Source organism: Haliotis cracherodii, unplaced genomic scaffold (genome assembly GCF_022045235.1).
Source record: "Haliotis cracherodii isolate W230 unplaced genomic scaffold, xgHalCrac1.p SCAF_6, whole genome shotgun sequence".
Lineage (NCBI taxonomy): Eukaryota > Metazoa > Mollusca > Gastropoda > Lepetellida > Haliotidae > Haliotis > Haliotis cracherodii.
The window spans coordinates 5,154,369-5,170,972 of NW_027266319.1; the positions used below are offsets into that span (position 1 = coordinate 5,154,369).

A 16,604-nucleotide genomic window follows, 5' to 3' on the forward strand; every position below is an offset into this window, starting at 1 on the left:
GCTACCCGACGACCCCGGTTTTGTTAGTACATGTAGGTGATTGCAGGGTACGTCTGACCTAGTACTGAATTACTCTGGTTGAGCTAAACGTATCGGCTAGGGATTTTGTACACAGTTTTTTCTGGTAATCCGAGGATAACAAACCTTCCCGTGATTATCTAGCTTTTGGGGAATATCAGAAATTCCTCGCGCAGTAAGAGTCTTCAGTCGATCGGACTAGTTTGATATCCAGACGTTCTCGTTTGTTTTAGGGTCAATTAAAGTTATTTTAGGGATAGGCCATCTGTGTCTATTTCTCGTTATTTAACCCAGTCCAGTCATAAAAGCAAATTTACTACACTATATTTAAGACTACTTTTATACTAGAACCTTATCTATTAAGTGTAAATTTACATAAGTTTAGAACTGCTCTTTCTCGATTTCGTTGTGGCTCACATGATCTATTTATTGAAACAGGCGGATATGAAGGTATTGCAAGAGAAGATGGACTTTGTAGGATTTGTGAAACTGATTGTATTGAAGATGAATATCACTTTTTATGTGTATGTCAAGTGTATAAAGAATAAAGAGCAAAATATCTAAATAACTATTTCTACCGCAACCCAAACGGTAACAAATTTTGTAAATTAATGACGTGTGATTGTACAGAAACTATTAGAAATTTATCAATGTTCATTTATCAACCCACGAAACTAAGAAAATGTATGAATTTGTAACACGCCCCAGACTGTACTATAGGCCTTTGGCCTCATAAGTACCATGAATACAGATTGATAAAGAGTTAATAAACTCAGGGATTAATTGGTCACAGTCGACTTCAATGGCTGTCTCTTCCTATTGTCAATATCTTGTCAAAATGGTATTTTAGCTGCTCTCAATTTATTACTGTAACACAGTTGCTTAGCTAAGCCGCTTGTGCTTTTGCTCTGCTTTATTTAATCAGCGAGCATTGTGATGAGCATGGTCACATGGTTTTCTTTCTATAACAACATTTGAACCTAGCTCCTGTTCAACGCTACTTAGATGACAACATTGGCGTCAATATGTTGACATTACATTTGATGGAATGAGTATGATTTTTACGCTTCTTTTGGCAGTATTCCAGCAATATCACGGCGGTGGACACCAGCAATGAGGACGTTGTCCCCATGGCGTCAATCAACCATGGGTCTTCGGCGTGACGAGCGAACACTTTAACCACTAGACTACCCCACTGCCCACATTAGATTAAAATTTCATCAAATATGTTTACAACTGACAAATGTGTGCTTTGCCACATTAGCGAGTGTCTAGGGTAGCCTAAAGGTAAGTGCATTCAATCGCCGCACTCAGCAATATTCCAGCTATATGACGGCGGTCTGTAAATAATCGAGTCTGGACCAGACAAGCCAGTGATTGATATCATGAGCATCGATCCACGCAATTGGGATCGATGACCTGCATCAACCAAGTCAGAGAGCCTGACCACCTGATCCTGTTAGTCGCCTTTTACGACAAGCATAGTCGCCTTTTACGGCAAGCATTGGTTGCTGAAGACCTATTCTACCCCGGAACTTCACGGGTCTTCCAACATTGGTCTCTCCTAATAAAAGAAATGTGTCAAAGCATGACGACACCGCTTTCGTGGTGTAGCAGATGGAGCTGGAGGTCGGTTGTTGGATCCCAGCTGCATCATGCCAAAAGACATCAAACAATGGGACTTCTTACCCTACTCGACATAAAGGGGTGACACAAGCCAGTGCAATCTGTTAGAGTGAGGTTTTCATGTTAAACTGAGGCATGGTATCTCAGAGGGCTTGCACTACAAAACCAGCGTAAGCCTGGACTAGCACAATGCATACAAACTTCATTTCACCTCACTCAACGTGAGTGGGTGAGTTGGGTTTAACGCCGCTTTTAACAGTATTCCAGTTATATCACGGCGTGTCAGCTTAATGTGGGAGGAAAGCCCGAAGTGATGCGGGTCTCAGACGTTTACCACTTCGGTGAAACCCACGAGCACGGGTATGGTGCTGACAAACCTAGAAACATAATCGGGGCGAACCGGGATTCGAACCCACAATCATAGGTTTCTGGTGTGGCCAAGGGACGCAACTCTGAAGAGCGAATCCCGGCGCCTTAGACGACTGGGCCACCCGTAACACCCCCCCCCCCCCCCCCCCCCCCCCCCCCCCATACACACACACACACATATATATATTATATCATATAACACTGAAAACTTTCCTGTCACACTTTGAGTTTCAAATGAAAAACTGACACAATTGATTTTGAAGCACACATACATCAAGGAGAAAACCGATACTGTGTTGACGTCGTAATGGCGCAATGCATTAGTATGCTTTCAGTGTAGACCATAAGAACAAAACAAGTTAGCCCTGACTTAGTCGGCGTGAAGCAACGAGACCGTCAACATGCTCCTGCTACTAGCGTGCCTCTGTGTTGTGGGACATAACGGTAAGCCATAACGTTGCTACGACATAACAGTAAATAATTACAAAATGGATTTCATGTCACAATGTTTAGCTTGATATTGGGTAACATGAGTGACTGAGTTAGTTTTAACACCGCTTTTAACAGTATTCCAGTTATATCACGGCGTGTCAGCTTAATGTGGGAGGAAAGCCCGAAATGATGCAGGTCTCAGACGTTTACCACTTCGGTGAAACCCACGAGCACGGGTATGGTGCTGACAAACCTAGAAACATAATTGGGGCGAACCGGGATTCGAACCCACAATCATAGGTTTCTGGTGTGCCTAAGGGACGGAACTCTGCACAGCGAATCGCGGCGCCTTAGACGACGACTGGGCCACCCGTGTCCCGGTGTCATCAGTGGTTTTCAGTGATCGATTCATGTAACTTCCACTGTTATTGGTTATTTCCCTTTACGCCCAATGGAATCTGAGACTGGTTATTCTATGACGTTTACGATTTAAAACAAATAATGAAAATGACTATGCTCTGATGTATTCTCAAATTGCGTTTCACGCCATAGAAGATGGAACAAAAAGTATATTGTGTGGTAAATATAATATTGAAGATGAGTACCATCGTCCCTGTAACCAATGCATTACGATCCCTTGTCCTTCAGATCAGAGATATATATGGATTACGTACTTTAACAAGTGTAAGTTCTCATGGCTTCCAAAGTACATGATCTAGACTACCAGTTGCCTGTCTTCCATGGTTGCGGAAGCGTCGGTGGCTGAGTGGGTTAGATCGCTGACCTTGTGTGCTGGCGATTAGGTGACGCCATAATTAGTGATAATAGATGGAGAGATACATTATGGTGTGGGTGCACAACTGCATAGGGAAGTTTTGAAAATTATATTTTTCAATTAACGTTATGTTTCAAAATCCTAGTGAGCATATGTTCTTTTTCCATTCGTAAATAGTTGTCATTGTTAAGCAATTTATAAAACGGGAAGACAGTAAACTGGCCACCCCCGCATTCATCAATGGGTTTGATCACAATAAAAGCAACGTACAGTTGGATCACGAATTTACTTTCTGTGGACAGTGATTCGGTCTCTTAGTTGCATACCAGTTTCTCCATGATAGTGATCACCACATTCCGCACAGTTGAAAAAGTTAAAAAGTTGAAATCTGTTGAGAATCAAATAAGAAAACAGTCGTCCAGATATCTTCTCCATGTTTCACTAATATGCACAGCTAATTTTTCATCCATCGGATTCTCTGTTTTGGAATATGACATTTCTTCTATATATACCATCACCATCCCATTTTGTGGACACAAATACTGCTGCTGTGTGTGGCATAAAGCCATGTAAAATTGTTCATTACACCTAACTAAGTGTTGAGCTTTGACAAGCACAAATATCTGGACTCTGGTTATTTTTTATATTTAATACACACAAGCACATACACACACACACACACACACACACACGCACACACACACACACACACACACACACACACACACACACACACACACACACACACACACACACACACACATGTATGTATATTGTAATAAACAGTAAACGATATGAGTGGAACATTTCCTTATTAGACAACTTCGTCTTATAAAGTAGCAAATCCTAAATACAGTGAGAATGTATATAAAGGTTATCACGCGAGTGCGCTCTGGGACGGTAAATATCCTGTATTAGGAATAAACATTGTGTTTATTCTTTTTTACATATGATGTCATTCGTCAACTCTGTGCTCGAAAAATCCTGTCTCTCACAAACATTACCTACATATTGCAAGTTTTCCTGAAATGTGCGCATTAATTAGTATTTAAAACAAAGTTGCGTGAACTTTAATGACAGTTGGATAGACGCGATCAATTTGCTAACACTCCAATAGTTTGAGTAGGGGTACTAAATCGTCCCATAGTTTTCCTTGAAAGGTTCCCATAGTATAGCATAGTATAGTGAACATCACTTGAACATTAGTTTGAGGCTTTAACTTGATCGAACGTTGTTTTAAGTAGGAGAAAGTCCGAAATCTCGCGATTATTTTCCCACGTGAAGCTTGTTCGAGGCCGTAAGACATTCTCCTATACTTACCAACACATTGCAAGTTTTCCTGAAATGTGCGCATTAATATATATATTACGTGAGAAGGAAACTGATGTGTCAGTCGGACAGTCACAACAGTCAATATAGTTCCAGCTGAAACTGTTTCTTTTTTAGTGGCGCAACTACATATAGGCACTTCAGATTGCCAAAACAAATTGTTTCTATTTGCCTTTCGCGGCAGTAATTGGTAGGCTACTCTAACCCTAGTTGATGAGACGTCACGTTTGTTAAGAGTATGTCCTGTCATAACGTTTCGAAGTGCAGTCAGATGTACACACAGCGACAAAGCGAACCAAGATAACAAGTCTGACATTCTTCGGCCAAATCCAACTGTTTTAATTTGGGGAGAGGTTCCAAGCCGCAGTGGTCTGCAAACGCTGGTATGGAAACTGATCCGGCTAGGCTAGTGTCCCCACTAAAATGTTTCGCAATTTATAGCGCCAAAATTGCCAAACTTGTAAACTGCTTCAGCTTCATCACAGTTAGACACTGATTATTAGACTATTCTTTTGAAAATGATAGCAATTATCGCTGTAGTATCTCAAAATTCCCGATGATTAATTCTGACTCGATCGACGAAAAACAAGGGCGACACACCATCGTTTAATGGTATTCATTCTCAACATTTAAGGCTGTTTAAATGGCAATTCATTTGGAACACACTGCTTATGTAAACTAGATAGTTACAGCAGTCAAAGCTTAAAAGGTGAGAGGAGGATAACATCCAGAAAAATAGTGACTCCTACATGGTGGCACGTCATATTTGATTAAATATTTGAATGATATCCAGTTATTGATCTGGAAAGGGGTAAACTGATTGTTTGCTGATTGATGCTGTTGGTACTGTTGTACCCTGTTTCCATATAATTACCTCTTTATACCGCAGCACATCGGTACAGCAGCAGCGGGAAGGAATTCCTGGTTACATTTCCAGAAAATGGACTAAAACCCAGCAATCCAAGACCACAGTGCATCATTATAACGACCGTTCTCAATACTACCTCTGTGCGTGTTACCAGTCTTTCTCAGAAAATCAACTACACAAGAACCGTGAACATCACCAGCGCTGAAGGTGGTTACATTTGCCTGGAGCACGGCATCCAGTTGTCTGGGAGTGGGATAACAGATAAAGTGGTACACGTCATCTCTGATAACGATGTAAACATTCTTGCTGCCGACTCTGGATTTAACTCTATGGATATCTACCTCGCACTACCAGTTGATCAGTTCGGGTTTAGTTTCTATGTCGTGACATACCAGAGTCTTGGTGATAAGACCCAGTTCTCAGTGATAGCCTCTTCCGCCAATACTGAAGTAATCACTGAGTTCCCTCCTGGCCTGACTACATTAAGGTATAATAATATCACCATTCGGAATCCAACCATAATTAATGTAACCCTACAAAAGCATGAGGTTATCCAGTTCCAAAATGACAAAGACCTAACGGGCGTGTATGTGTCCTCGAACGAACCAATTGCTGTGATAGCGGGAGCAATAAAATCCAAATTGGACACTGATAAAACCTCGGATCATCTTGTTGAACAAATGACACCCGTTACTACATGGGGAAAACACTTTATTTCCATTCTCTCCCCAGGAAAGGATAACACATCAGAGGACCTGTATCGCATCCTCGCTAGTTCACCAAACACAACTGTTCATGTAGGTGGTTCAACTTACAGCCTAGAAAAAGAAGGGGACTGGTTCGAAACAAGGATTTCTGCAACTGTTCCTGCTGAGATCAAATCAAATGAAGCAATACTGGTGGTCAAGTTTGTGACATTTACAAAGAATCAAGATCCATGTATGACGATTGTTGGTCCCAACATTCAGTGGCAATATCAGTACAGCTTCAGCTTCCCTGACTCTTACAGACGTGTGCCAGGAGGATGGCTAATTATCGTCATTGACTCGTCCTTTAAGTCAAGCTTAATGCTAAACTCACAATCCCTAGATATTCAGAACTGGGTTGACGTTAAGGACACGAACCTGACATCTGGCTCTATCTTTCTACCCAAAACATATTACGTCATACAAAGTGCCAGTTCTTCGTTTGCTGCATATATTTCTCAGAAGAATAAAACATTTGGTGCATTCTGTTCTGCAGCTGGAATGGACCTTACTCTGATTAATGAGGTAAGGGACAGATAATATTCAATTGATGTCATCACTTTCTTGAATATTTTACCCATGAAGATCCGGGGTAGAATAGGTCTTCAGCAACCCATGCTTGCCTTAAAAGGCGACTATGCTTGCCGTAAGAGGCAACTAACGGGATCGGGTGGTCAGGCTCGCTGGCTTGGTTGATGCATGTCACCGATCTCAATTGCGTGGATCGATGCCCATGATGTCAATCACTGGATTGTCTGGTCCAGACTCGCTTAATTTACAGACCGCCACCAGGTAGCTTGAAAATTGCTGAGAGTGGCGTTAAACAACAAACACCCTCATTGCCATGAAACATACTTTCCGCCTGTACGATCCCTTTGAATTCTTGGAGATCTTGAACAATACATTTTTCTTAACTTGTAGACTTTCGTACAGTCTTTCACGATCGATATATGAATCATGTCAGCAAAATTGTGTAAACTTCAATTTTCTTTCTTTTAAGAATTGGATTCACTCAAGAGAAAACGTTACAGATTGTAGTGCAAGCCAAATGTCGACATCAGCACCATCTGCTGCGACAAAAACGACGATCACGACATCTGCAAGTCCTTCCACCACTGCAACTGCGTCTACTGCAACCACAACGATGACAACCCCAAGCCCGATCACGACATCTGCAAGTCCTTCCACCACTGCAACTGCGTCTACTGCAACCACAACGATGACAACCCCAAGCCCGATCACGACATCTGCAAGTCCTTCCACCACTGCGTCTACTGCAACCACAACGATGACAACCCAAAGGCCGATCATGACATATGCAAATCCTTCCACCACTGCAACTGTGTCTACTGAAACCACAACGATGACAACCCCAAGCCCGATCACAACTACTACTAGTGCTACTTCTTTAAGTACCAAAGCTGAAACCACACCCACCATTGATACAACCCAACCCACATCAGGAACTGATAGCTCAACGGTTGGTGGTAACGAAAACCCAGCAGACAATTGTTCGCATCAATGGGCATACCAAGGTATACATCAAAATATCACCCAGCAGGAACTCGAGATACTTGTGAAGCATCTGCAAGCACACCTACGGATCCTCCCCAACGGTACATCCAAAGCAATCAGGAGAAAGATCAGTGCACCCGATGACAGACCCTCGTCGAAGACGTTTGGAGTAACAGGCTGCACTTGCCTCTCTTTGTGTTTCGTGGTTCTGTTGCTGGCAGACATTCCACGAATAATAAGGCATCTTAGAGGATCCATCTCACGATGATGTTTGTGTTTTGCGTGGGGATCCAAGTTCTCTGTGGTTAAAGCGTCTGTCCTGCACGTTGCACACTGCTCCATTATCAACATGGTCCAAAGGGTAAAGCCTACTTTCTCCGTCTTAAGGTAGAGAAGGGTCGCACAACATAACAAATCATTGTCATAACATGAACTTGTCCTGGCCTGCGGGTATCATCTTAAATGAATAATGTAAATCCATGAATGTCAACATTTTTTTGTTTTCTGAATATGTTTTGATATTAGGGAATGTCCACATACAGAATCTAGCATAAACCAAACACGCCATGAACGTCATGGAAATCCTTTGCTGCAAGACAAGCCCTGTTTGTGACGAGTGCCACCATTTAGCAGGATACGGTCAATTGTTCACGAACACCAGTCATCATCACTATTTGACAATGATATCACAAATATTGGCTCATGTTATTTCCGGAATCGTACAATCGAATCTTGTATTAGGAAAGGGTTTCGTCGCTTATATTTACGAATTACTACCAAACAGTTCTGGAACCATACATGTATTTACCATGTCTTTATATTATGATTCAACAACACAGACAATGAATTTTCAGGTTTTATAGTTGCGCTGTGATGAGAGAGCAAATTGTTAAATTACGTTATTCTTTTTGTTGCGTTTTTGGTTGTTTTTCGCTTAAAGCCGCGCTAGGCACAATATTCCAGCCATATACCGGCCATCTGTAAATAATCGAGTCTGGTCCAGACAATCCCGCAATTGACACCATGAGCATCGATCTAAACAACTGGGAAACGATGACATGCATCAACCAAGTCAGTGAGCCCAGATTATCAAGTCCAGTATCAAGTGTAATCTTTCTTTAGCCCGACATTTAACATATATAGCGTTTGGTGATGTTGCGGGTATGCGGTCAAATCCAAGCCCATGTTTCGATCCTGTTTCGATCCTGTCTGTAAGCACAATAGGGTGTTTCACATGAACACACACTTTGCAGTGCTAATTGATGTTATTGATATTGTGGGTCGCAATGTTTGAAGATCAAGGAAGAAAAAAATGTTTCAAACATTTTCCCGCTTTTTCTCCTTTTCAAGATCGTTTGTTTTTCAGTATTTTCTTCACAGCGCGAGTTCACGCGAATGTAAATGTATTGAACATAATCAATACAACATGTATATTCGGTACATATCGATACCATGAAAGGTTCAAATTGACAAATCGTTATGACTTTTAACTTTGTGTAACTTTGTAACTTTAAGCATCTGAAAAGATACAAATCGATTTATGTGAGGGAACTATTTTTAATCTACGAGTTTGATCAGAGAGTTAACAGAACATGGTTTTTTTCTTGTCAAGTGACATGTATATCTCATTTCAAAAAGTTGGCACCAAGTAACTTTTAATGTGGTCACTCGATATACATGTTAAACAAGTTACGTCAAGTATGCTGTATTTAGTAACTTCATTTTTTCTTATTTACCTTCATCGTAATCCATGACGAGGCCTGTTGCAGAGGGCTGTTGTACTGTCTTATCTTGGATCACTGAAGTTAATTTTTCACTTCCAACACCACACGCAGATAGATCCAACTGCACATAGAGAGTCTATTCTTTTACTTATACACTTTAGCATAAACTTACAGTTTTAGACCTGAGATCACTTGGTGAAAGAAGATTAAGAGCGATAACTATATTGTCCTCTCACGGGACAAATATTGCCTTTACCGCAAGGAAAGATTTATATTTAGTAGTAAAATAACAAGCAAACCAGTTTGGGCCATCCCCAATCCTCCACGAAATGATCGAAATATATTCACAACTACAGGTTAATTGTTATAATGATATGTTATATATTTGTCAATTATGGACCAATCATAGGGGTAATATCTGATGAAAACGATTGTTCTTATAAATACCTTGGATTAAATTTTACTAGACATCTTGATGTGCACAAAACCGGGAAAGTGTTATATAACTCGACACCTAGGGCTTCATCTTCACTCTCCATAAAGTGTATTCGTGTGGTTGGTACATTATACGATGCTTTTGAATACTATAAGGATTTGTTGAACCAGTTCTATTTTATGCTGCTGGTACAATGTGTATGCGGTTTAAATAACTACAAAGAACTCAAAATTATCCTAAATAAGGATTGTCGTCTTTTTCTCGGAGTAAAAAACAAATGCAAACAATATTGCTATTTCTTGTATTGAAGTTGAATGTCACCTTTTAATTGATTTTTACGATAATATATGTTTTTTTATCTTTTAGAAGAAGCTTAAACTATTAACATAGATTTGTTAAACTTTAGATAAACTGATTATATTTTAAATGAAGATTTATTGCATTCTGCTGCATAAAACATATCTATAATATGTCTAAAAGAGGACAAAATAATCTTAATTATATTCATATATGTTTGTTAAAGTGTACATATTTTAAATATGTTTCTAGTGTATATAATGTCATTGTCTCGAAAGCCTACTACTCCTGTACATGCAGGCTTTATATGTCTGAAATTATATACTGAGTGTATTGTATATGATTATACACCTGACACAAAAATAAACATTGCCTGTAACAGTTGTTACCGATGTCAACATGTGTGTTCTACCATGATATATTAAAAAATATTTTTGGTTTGTGTGCAAGCAGCACCGTTAAACAATGATTTTGACTATCACAAACCCGACCAGTAGGCAATTTCAAATACTTATTTTTCAAAATAAGCTTTGCGAAGTACCGTGTTGTAGGTGCTATGATCGTCATTGATCTTTGATCAGTGGTCTTCGCGAACACCTGGTATGATTTCTATTTGTTAGCGATTCGTAAACACATGCTCAGGATACAGTCAGAATCGTACAATCGCAGAGATGTCTATTGGATATGAAAAGAGTTTTGTCGCTTTATAGATTTGTGTTCCACCATTCAACCTGTTTACAGTATTATATTGATCCGATACAACATCACTCTTTACCTCCATAATGGCTAATTTTTAAGCAATGTCTATTTCACAAGTCTGCAAGCATATGGGAGAGTTTCATGAAGGCGAATCTATTGTTAAATACATGTTTTATCACTTGTTTGATATTTTAGGAATACTCAGTAACGATATGTCATCGGTTTTAGGGGAATCATGTGAAATGCCGTCAAGAAATGGTCCTACTTCTGGGCTTGTTTTGCTTGGTGATGTACACTTCCTGTACTACTTACAGGACAACATATTTCATATGCTTAAAACATTGGACAATCACTGCTGGAACGCAAAGATGGTATATTCACTTAAAATGCACTATATTTTTTCTAAGCATTTCACACTTCACATGGAAAGATCATAAAGAGAGCTAACATTTGATATATTGCATGTTAAAATGAATATAAAACTACAAAATGTCACATGATTTTTAAAAAATAATGGCGGTTTTTAAGGGGATGTTTACTAGTGCTTATCAAATTGATTTAAGTATTGCAATGCAGAAATACCATTTTATTCTTCACACATTGTTTTTATCATTATCCAACCGGACTATTACCTGGCATTTCATTTTGGAAATGGCGGCCATTTTGAAAATGCCATCGGGGTAACATGGGGATCTTAAACTCTCCAGAAAAATTCAGCTTTCTACTATTTTTGTCCAGGTTGTTATTATTTGTCAAATGCCATTGGTCTGTCTACTGACAAGCCTGACACAAATGAAATACCGTCGCCTGAGAACCAGGGTGTTCTAACTCCACAAAACCTTGTTTTAAGAAACTGAGCTGTAAAAGTTTGGATGTTAACTGTTTTATTATCATGAAAGCTACCTTCATAAATGTTTACATAGATGTATTTTGTATTGTTAGAGTACATAAACTACAAATTGTATCAAATGAATTGAAAATTTCAATTAAAATAACAACATTATTTTGGAGATTCCGTTTCCATTTGTTCCATATTGTTCTATGTGACTTATGCTGGATATGCTGGTTCCTGCATATGTATGTACTTTGGGCCAGTGGCCTTTTAGTGAATAAATTGTCTGTCTGTCAATTATATTTGCATCATCATGAAATGTTCAGAAGCTCATTAATATTATGAAACATGAAAAAAGTATCCTACCTTGTGCATGTGACTTCAATCCAACGTTGGAACCAAAGGGTCCTATCTCCATATCACGTGGCAAATACGAATATAGTGAGTGAGTGAGTTTGGTTTTACGCCGCTTTTAGCAATATTCCAACAATATCACGGCGGGGTACACCAGAAATAAATACGAATATAAACATTGGATGTTTACATAGAACACTCTAGAACTGAAAGGCTGTTGAATGTGTGGAAATTGAACGAAGCCCATCTATAAAAAACACATTTCCTGGCACTGTTTCGCTTTGAAACTTAATATGGAGATAGGGGAGGTCGGTTAGCCTAGATGTTAAAGCGTTCGTTCGTCATGCCTAAGACCCGGGTTCGATTCCCGACATGGGTACAATGTGTGAAGCCTATTTCTGGTGTCCCCCGCCGTGATATTGCTGGAATATTGCTAAAAGCGGCGTAAAACCACACTCACTCACTCACTGATATAGAGATAGAATACACATTGAAAATAGCTCGAACACCATTAACTCAATTTTCACCAAAAGTGGAGATAGAAAACTTTGGTTCTCAGGCGACGATACTGCTTATTTGGGCGCTTAAAGCAAATGCATTAACTCACTGATTATACGAGATTCTTAATGTGCCTGGGCCAAAGTTAACAAAGATCTTCTTATGTGTAACGGATTGGTTATTTTTGGATTGGATAAGGTTTTTTCTATTGATTGGAACTTACTTAAATTTTTAAGCATGTTTTGTTCTTGGTGAAAAACGCATGAATAGGACCCTTGTGTAAAGTGGGTTTGAGATAATTTCATTTACTTTTCAAGTTGTTTTACTTTAGTGACTGGAAAATACGACCATAACCAAAACTTAATCGATGCCCTCATGTAGACTGGCCGTGATCTTTGATGAAGGAAAACAAGTCATGTATATATGATCAATTTTACAGCTTCATCCAAACGCAACCGCCTGTAAAAACGTGCAGCACAGGAACCTGCATTTAGGCATGCAGGCCCCCCTGCTGAATGGGTATAAAAATCCACATCAACGGCTGTTCATACAGTCCTTATAATGGCAGTAGAGGCAGTGACAGAATGCCAAGACTGAATGCAGCTCAACTGAACAACACCATTGGGATATTACAAGCTGGAGTAACTCGGCAAGAAGTGGCCAGGCACTTTGGCGTATTCAGACAGACAATCTCCGCACTGTGGACCCGATACAACAACACCAACAGAGTTGACGACAGACCAAGGTCCGGAAGGCCAAGGGTGACAACCCAAGCACAAGATCATTACATCCGGCTGCGACACCTCCGAGACCGCACTACCACAGCCACGTCTACAACCACACAGATCCCTGGGGTACGCAGAATATCAGATCAAACGGTACGCAACAGACTGAGGGAGGCTGGATGTTTTGCACGAAGACCTGTTCGACGTCATGTATTGACCCCACGTCAACTGGCGGACCGTCTGCTTTGGTGCCAACAGAGGGTTAGTTGGACACGTGCAAGGTGGAGAAATGTACTGTTTACTGACGAGTGCCGTTTCCGACTCACACGTTCTGATGGGCGCGCACGTGTCTACAGACGTCGGGGTGAACGTTACGCCCTCAACTGTGTGCAGCAGGTTGTCCCATTTGGCGGCGAGTGTCATGGTATGGTCCGTAATTCATCACGGTGGTAGGACGCCTCTCGTGCATGTGGCAGGTGCATTGACAGGTGTGCGTTACAGAGACTTGATCCCACAGCCTTACGTTCTTCCTCACGTCAACGTTCATGGCGGACAGTTCCAGCAGGACAACGCTCGACCGCATATTGCACGTTTTTGTGAGGACTTTTTACAGCACAATAACATCCAGACATTACCTTGGCCAGCCTGGTCACCAGATTTGTCCCCGATTGAGCATCTGTGGGACGAGTTGGATCGACGGGTTCGCAGAAGGAATCCACTGCCCCAAAAACTTCCGGCGCTTCTTGATGCACTTCAGCATGAATGGCAGCACATCCAACAGCGTGCTATTGACAACTTGATTGCATCTATGGGTCGGCGGTGTCAAGCGGTGATTGATGCACGTGGTGGGCACAACCGATACTGACATTTTCTGTACCCCGTGACATTAACTGTATCGTGTACGTGTGTCTGTCTAGGTGACACGATTAATGTTTTGAACATTGTGTACATTGATCTTCAAACAGTGTTTCAATTATTGTTTCCGTGTCCTATTTTGAAACAATTGCATTATATTACATTTTGATAGTCAGTGTCAAGTTTCTTTTTTTTGAAGAGTATATATACCTCCAAACAGCAACGAAGCAGACTCGGAATATATATATATATAAATATCATGAATGCAGATTCCTCTTGTTTGGGTAATTTAACGCCCGTATGGGTCAATTGCATCATTAATGATGACACAGTGTCGACTCCTTCAATATGAAACGATCATTGAAAAGGATTATATCGTTAATAGCTATGATCGATCACTGGTAATTAATATGAGTAAAGTTTTAAATTGAGGGCCTCTATCACAACATGAAAAATGGTATATTAAGGGTGAACGGATTGAAGTGATGTCATACTTTAAATATCTTGGTGTGTAACAATATATCTACACAAGCATGTTACATCCACTGAACAGGCAAACAAGGCTCTAAAGTACTCACGGAAATGGAAAAAAAACTGTTTTTTCGATCTCAGATTATAAGTACATGCAGTTAATATACAAAATATATAAATATTCAAACAACTCAATTGGTAATAATTGGGCCTTGGCACAAATACAGCGTATCAAAGGTTTTTATGTCTTTTTACACGTAAAAGTGTGTAAAAATATGAACAAAACAGACTATTGTGAAACCAGAGCATAACCAGGTGTTAGTAGATCAAAGTGAATGTCCATGACCTATGACACCTTGACGACAGGTGAAAACAGGTGCTTGAAACCCACGTGCATGTGATTTGTCAGTGGTGAGTGATTTGTGAGTGGCATTGTTGTATAGTGAATCATCGTCAAAATATCAGAACGTAAAAGTAACATATTCCCTTGTGAAACAACAACTTACATGTCATTATTATTTTGTACATAAACATAGCTGTTATTTTTATTGTTGTTTTGATAACTTTTTTTCGAGGCTAATTTGCATAATGCCTATAGCCGGTTTCTGCCATGTCAATTTGGACTTAGTATGGGGTTTTTTAATGTTTAAAGTGCCGACAAATTACCTCCTGTAAAGTACATTTTGTATTGAGCACTGAGATAAAACTAGCAAATCCAGACTAGTACTTTTCCAGTTGTTTTGTTATTTCGTATTTACATGTACGTAATGCTTTGTGTCGATTATTAAATCAAGCAAAACAGGTATTTTTCATTTCCATGAGTACTTTAGTACCTATTCAAAGATTGAAGTTCAAATATCCAGACTAAATGTTCAAACATATTTTTAATATTTTATTGTAAAATTTTACCTTTATTGGTATATATGGTGCGGAACTATGGGGTACAGAAGAATATGGTGTAAGAAAAAGCATTGAAATTACACATACTGAATATTGTAAATATACTTCATCAAATACATATATATCATGTGAACTGGGTAAATATCCAAAGCATTGCTATTTCATGCTATGTAAATATGATGAATTGGGTTATATAAATTGGTTTTATTTGTAAAATATACATTGTTTAGTTATTGCTTTGGAAATATATGATGCCATCGGGCGGGGACTGTGATGTTTTATTTTTAAGGAGATTTGTTTATGAAAGAATGGTCAGATTGTATATCTAATTCACCAAGGCTATATTTATACCGCATCTACAAATCCCTACTACAACCTGAAAAATATCTATCATCGAATACAAAAATATAGAATTCTAGTCACCTTGACTTTGCTGACAGTCTATGCAATTATTGTAAAGAAGACTTAGATGATGAATACCATGCACTAGTTTTATGTCCAGCTTATACTAACTTAAGGTCAAGATATTTTTGCCTTTGAATTATTATGATATCCTAGCATGCAAAAGTTTGTATTGTTACTCTCAACAAATGACGACAGCATTTCATTTCAGCTAGCTTGAAAAAAATGTTTAAACTTAGAAATTCCAAAAACCAATGTAAATTGAAGCGTTTTTTCACAATGTATCTAATAGTATCCCAACCCCTGTACTATAGGCCTCATGGCCAGACCATATGAGATAAATTCTGTTCATGTACTGCTTTAGTATGTTGTTTTGTTTGTTTGTTGTTTAAGGTCGCACTCCGCAATATTTTCAGCTGTATGAAGGCGGTCTGTAAATAATCGAGTAAGGACCAGACAATCTAGTGATTGTCATCATGAGCTTCGTTCTACTTATGTGGGATATGATGACATGCATCAACAAAGTCAGTGAGCATGACCGTCCGGTCCCGTTAGTCGCCACCTACGACAAGCAAAACCATGATCTATGCGGGTACTGCTTCTTGGAGAGTTTGTTGATCGACGTTGACATCCACTGAAGATTTAAATTCAGCACTTACCAACTGTAGTTTGAAGAAACAGGCCCATTTCCCAGTATATATATATATATATATATATATATATATATATATAT

The 16,604-nt window shown here is 39.5% G+C and overlaps 1 protein-coding gene across 1 annotated transcript; it reads left to right on the forward strand.

Moving 5' to 3' along the window:
• The first annotated feature begins 2,400 nt into the window (after positions 1–2,400).
• On the forward strand, positions 2,401–7,946 carry LOC139445426 (mucin-22-like). The gene is made up of 3 exons (XM_071226572.1): positions 2,401–2,457; positions 5,439–6,688; positions 7,164–7,946. Exons 1-3 carry the CDS (start codon positions 2,415–2,417, stop codon positions 7,944–7,946), a joined length of 2,076 nt encoding a protein of 691 aa, XP_071082673.1. The 5' UTR covers positions 2,401–2,414.
• Positions 7,947–16,604: the final 8,658 nt, after the last annotated feature.

What these genes read in the sequence shown, in the direction of transcription:
- LOC139445426 (XM_071226572.1), top strand. Translation starts at nt 2,415, where the DNA reads ATGCTCCTGCTACTAGCGTGCCTCTGTGTTGTGGGACATAACG. An exon ending in CTGTGTTGTGGGACATAACG is followed by an intron (nt 2,458 to 5,438) that starts GTAAGCCATAAC and finishes TTTATACCGCAG; the next exon opens with CACATCGGTACAGCAGCAGC. An exon ending in ACCTTACTCTGATTAATGAG is followed by an intron (nt 6,689 to 7,163) that starts GTAAGGGACAGA and finishes CTTTCTTTTAAG; the next exon opens with AATTGGATTCACTCAAGAGA.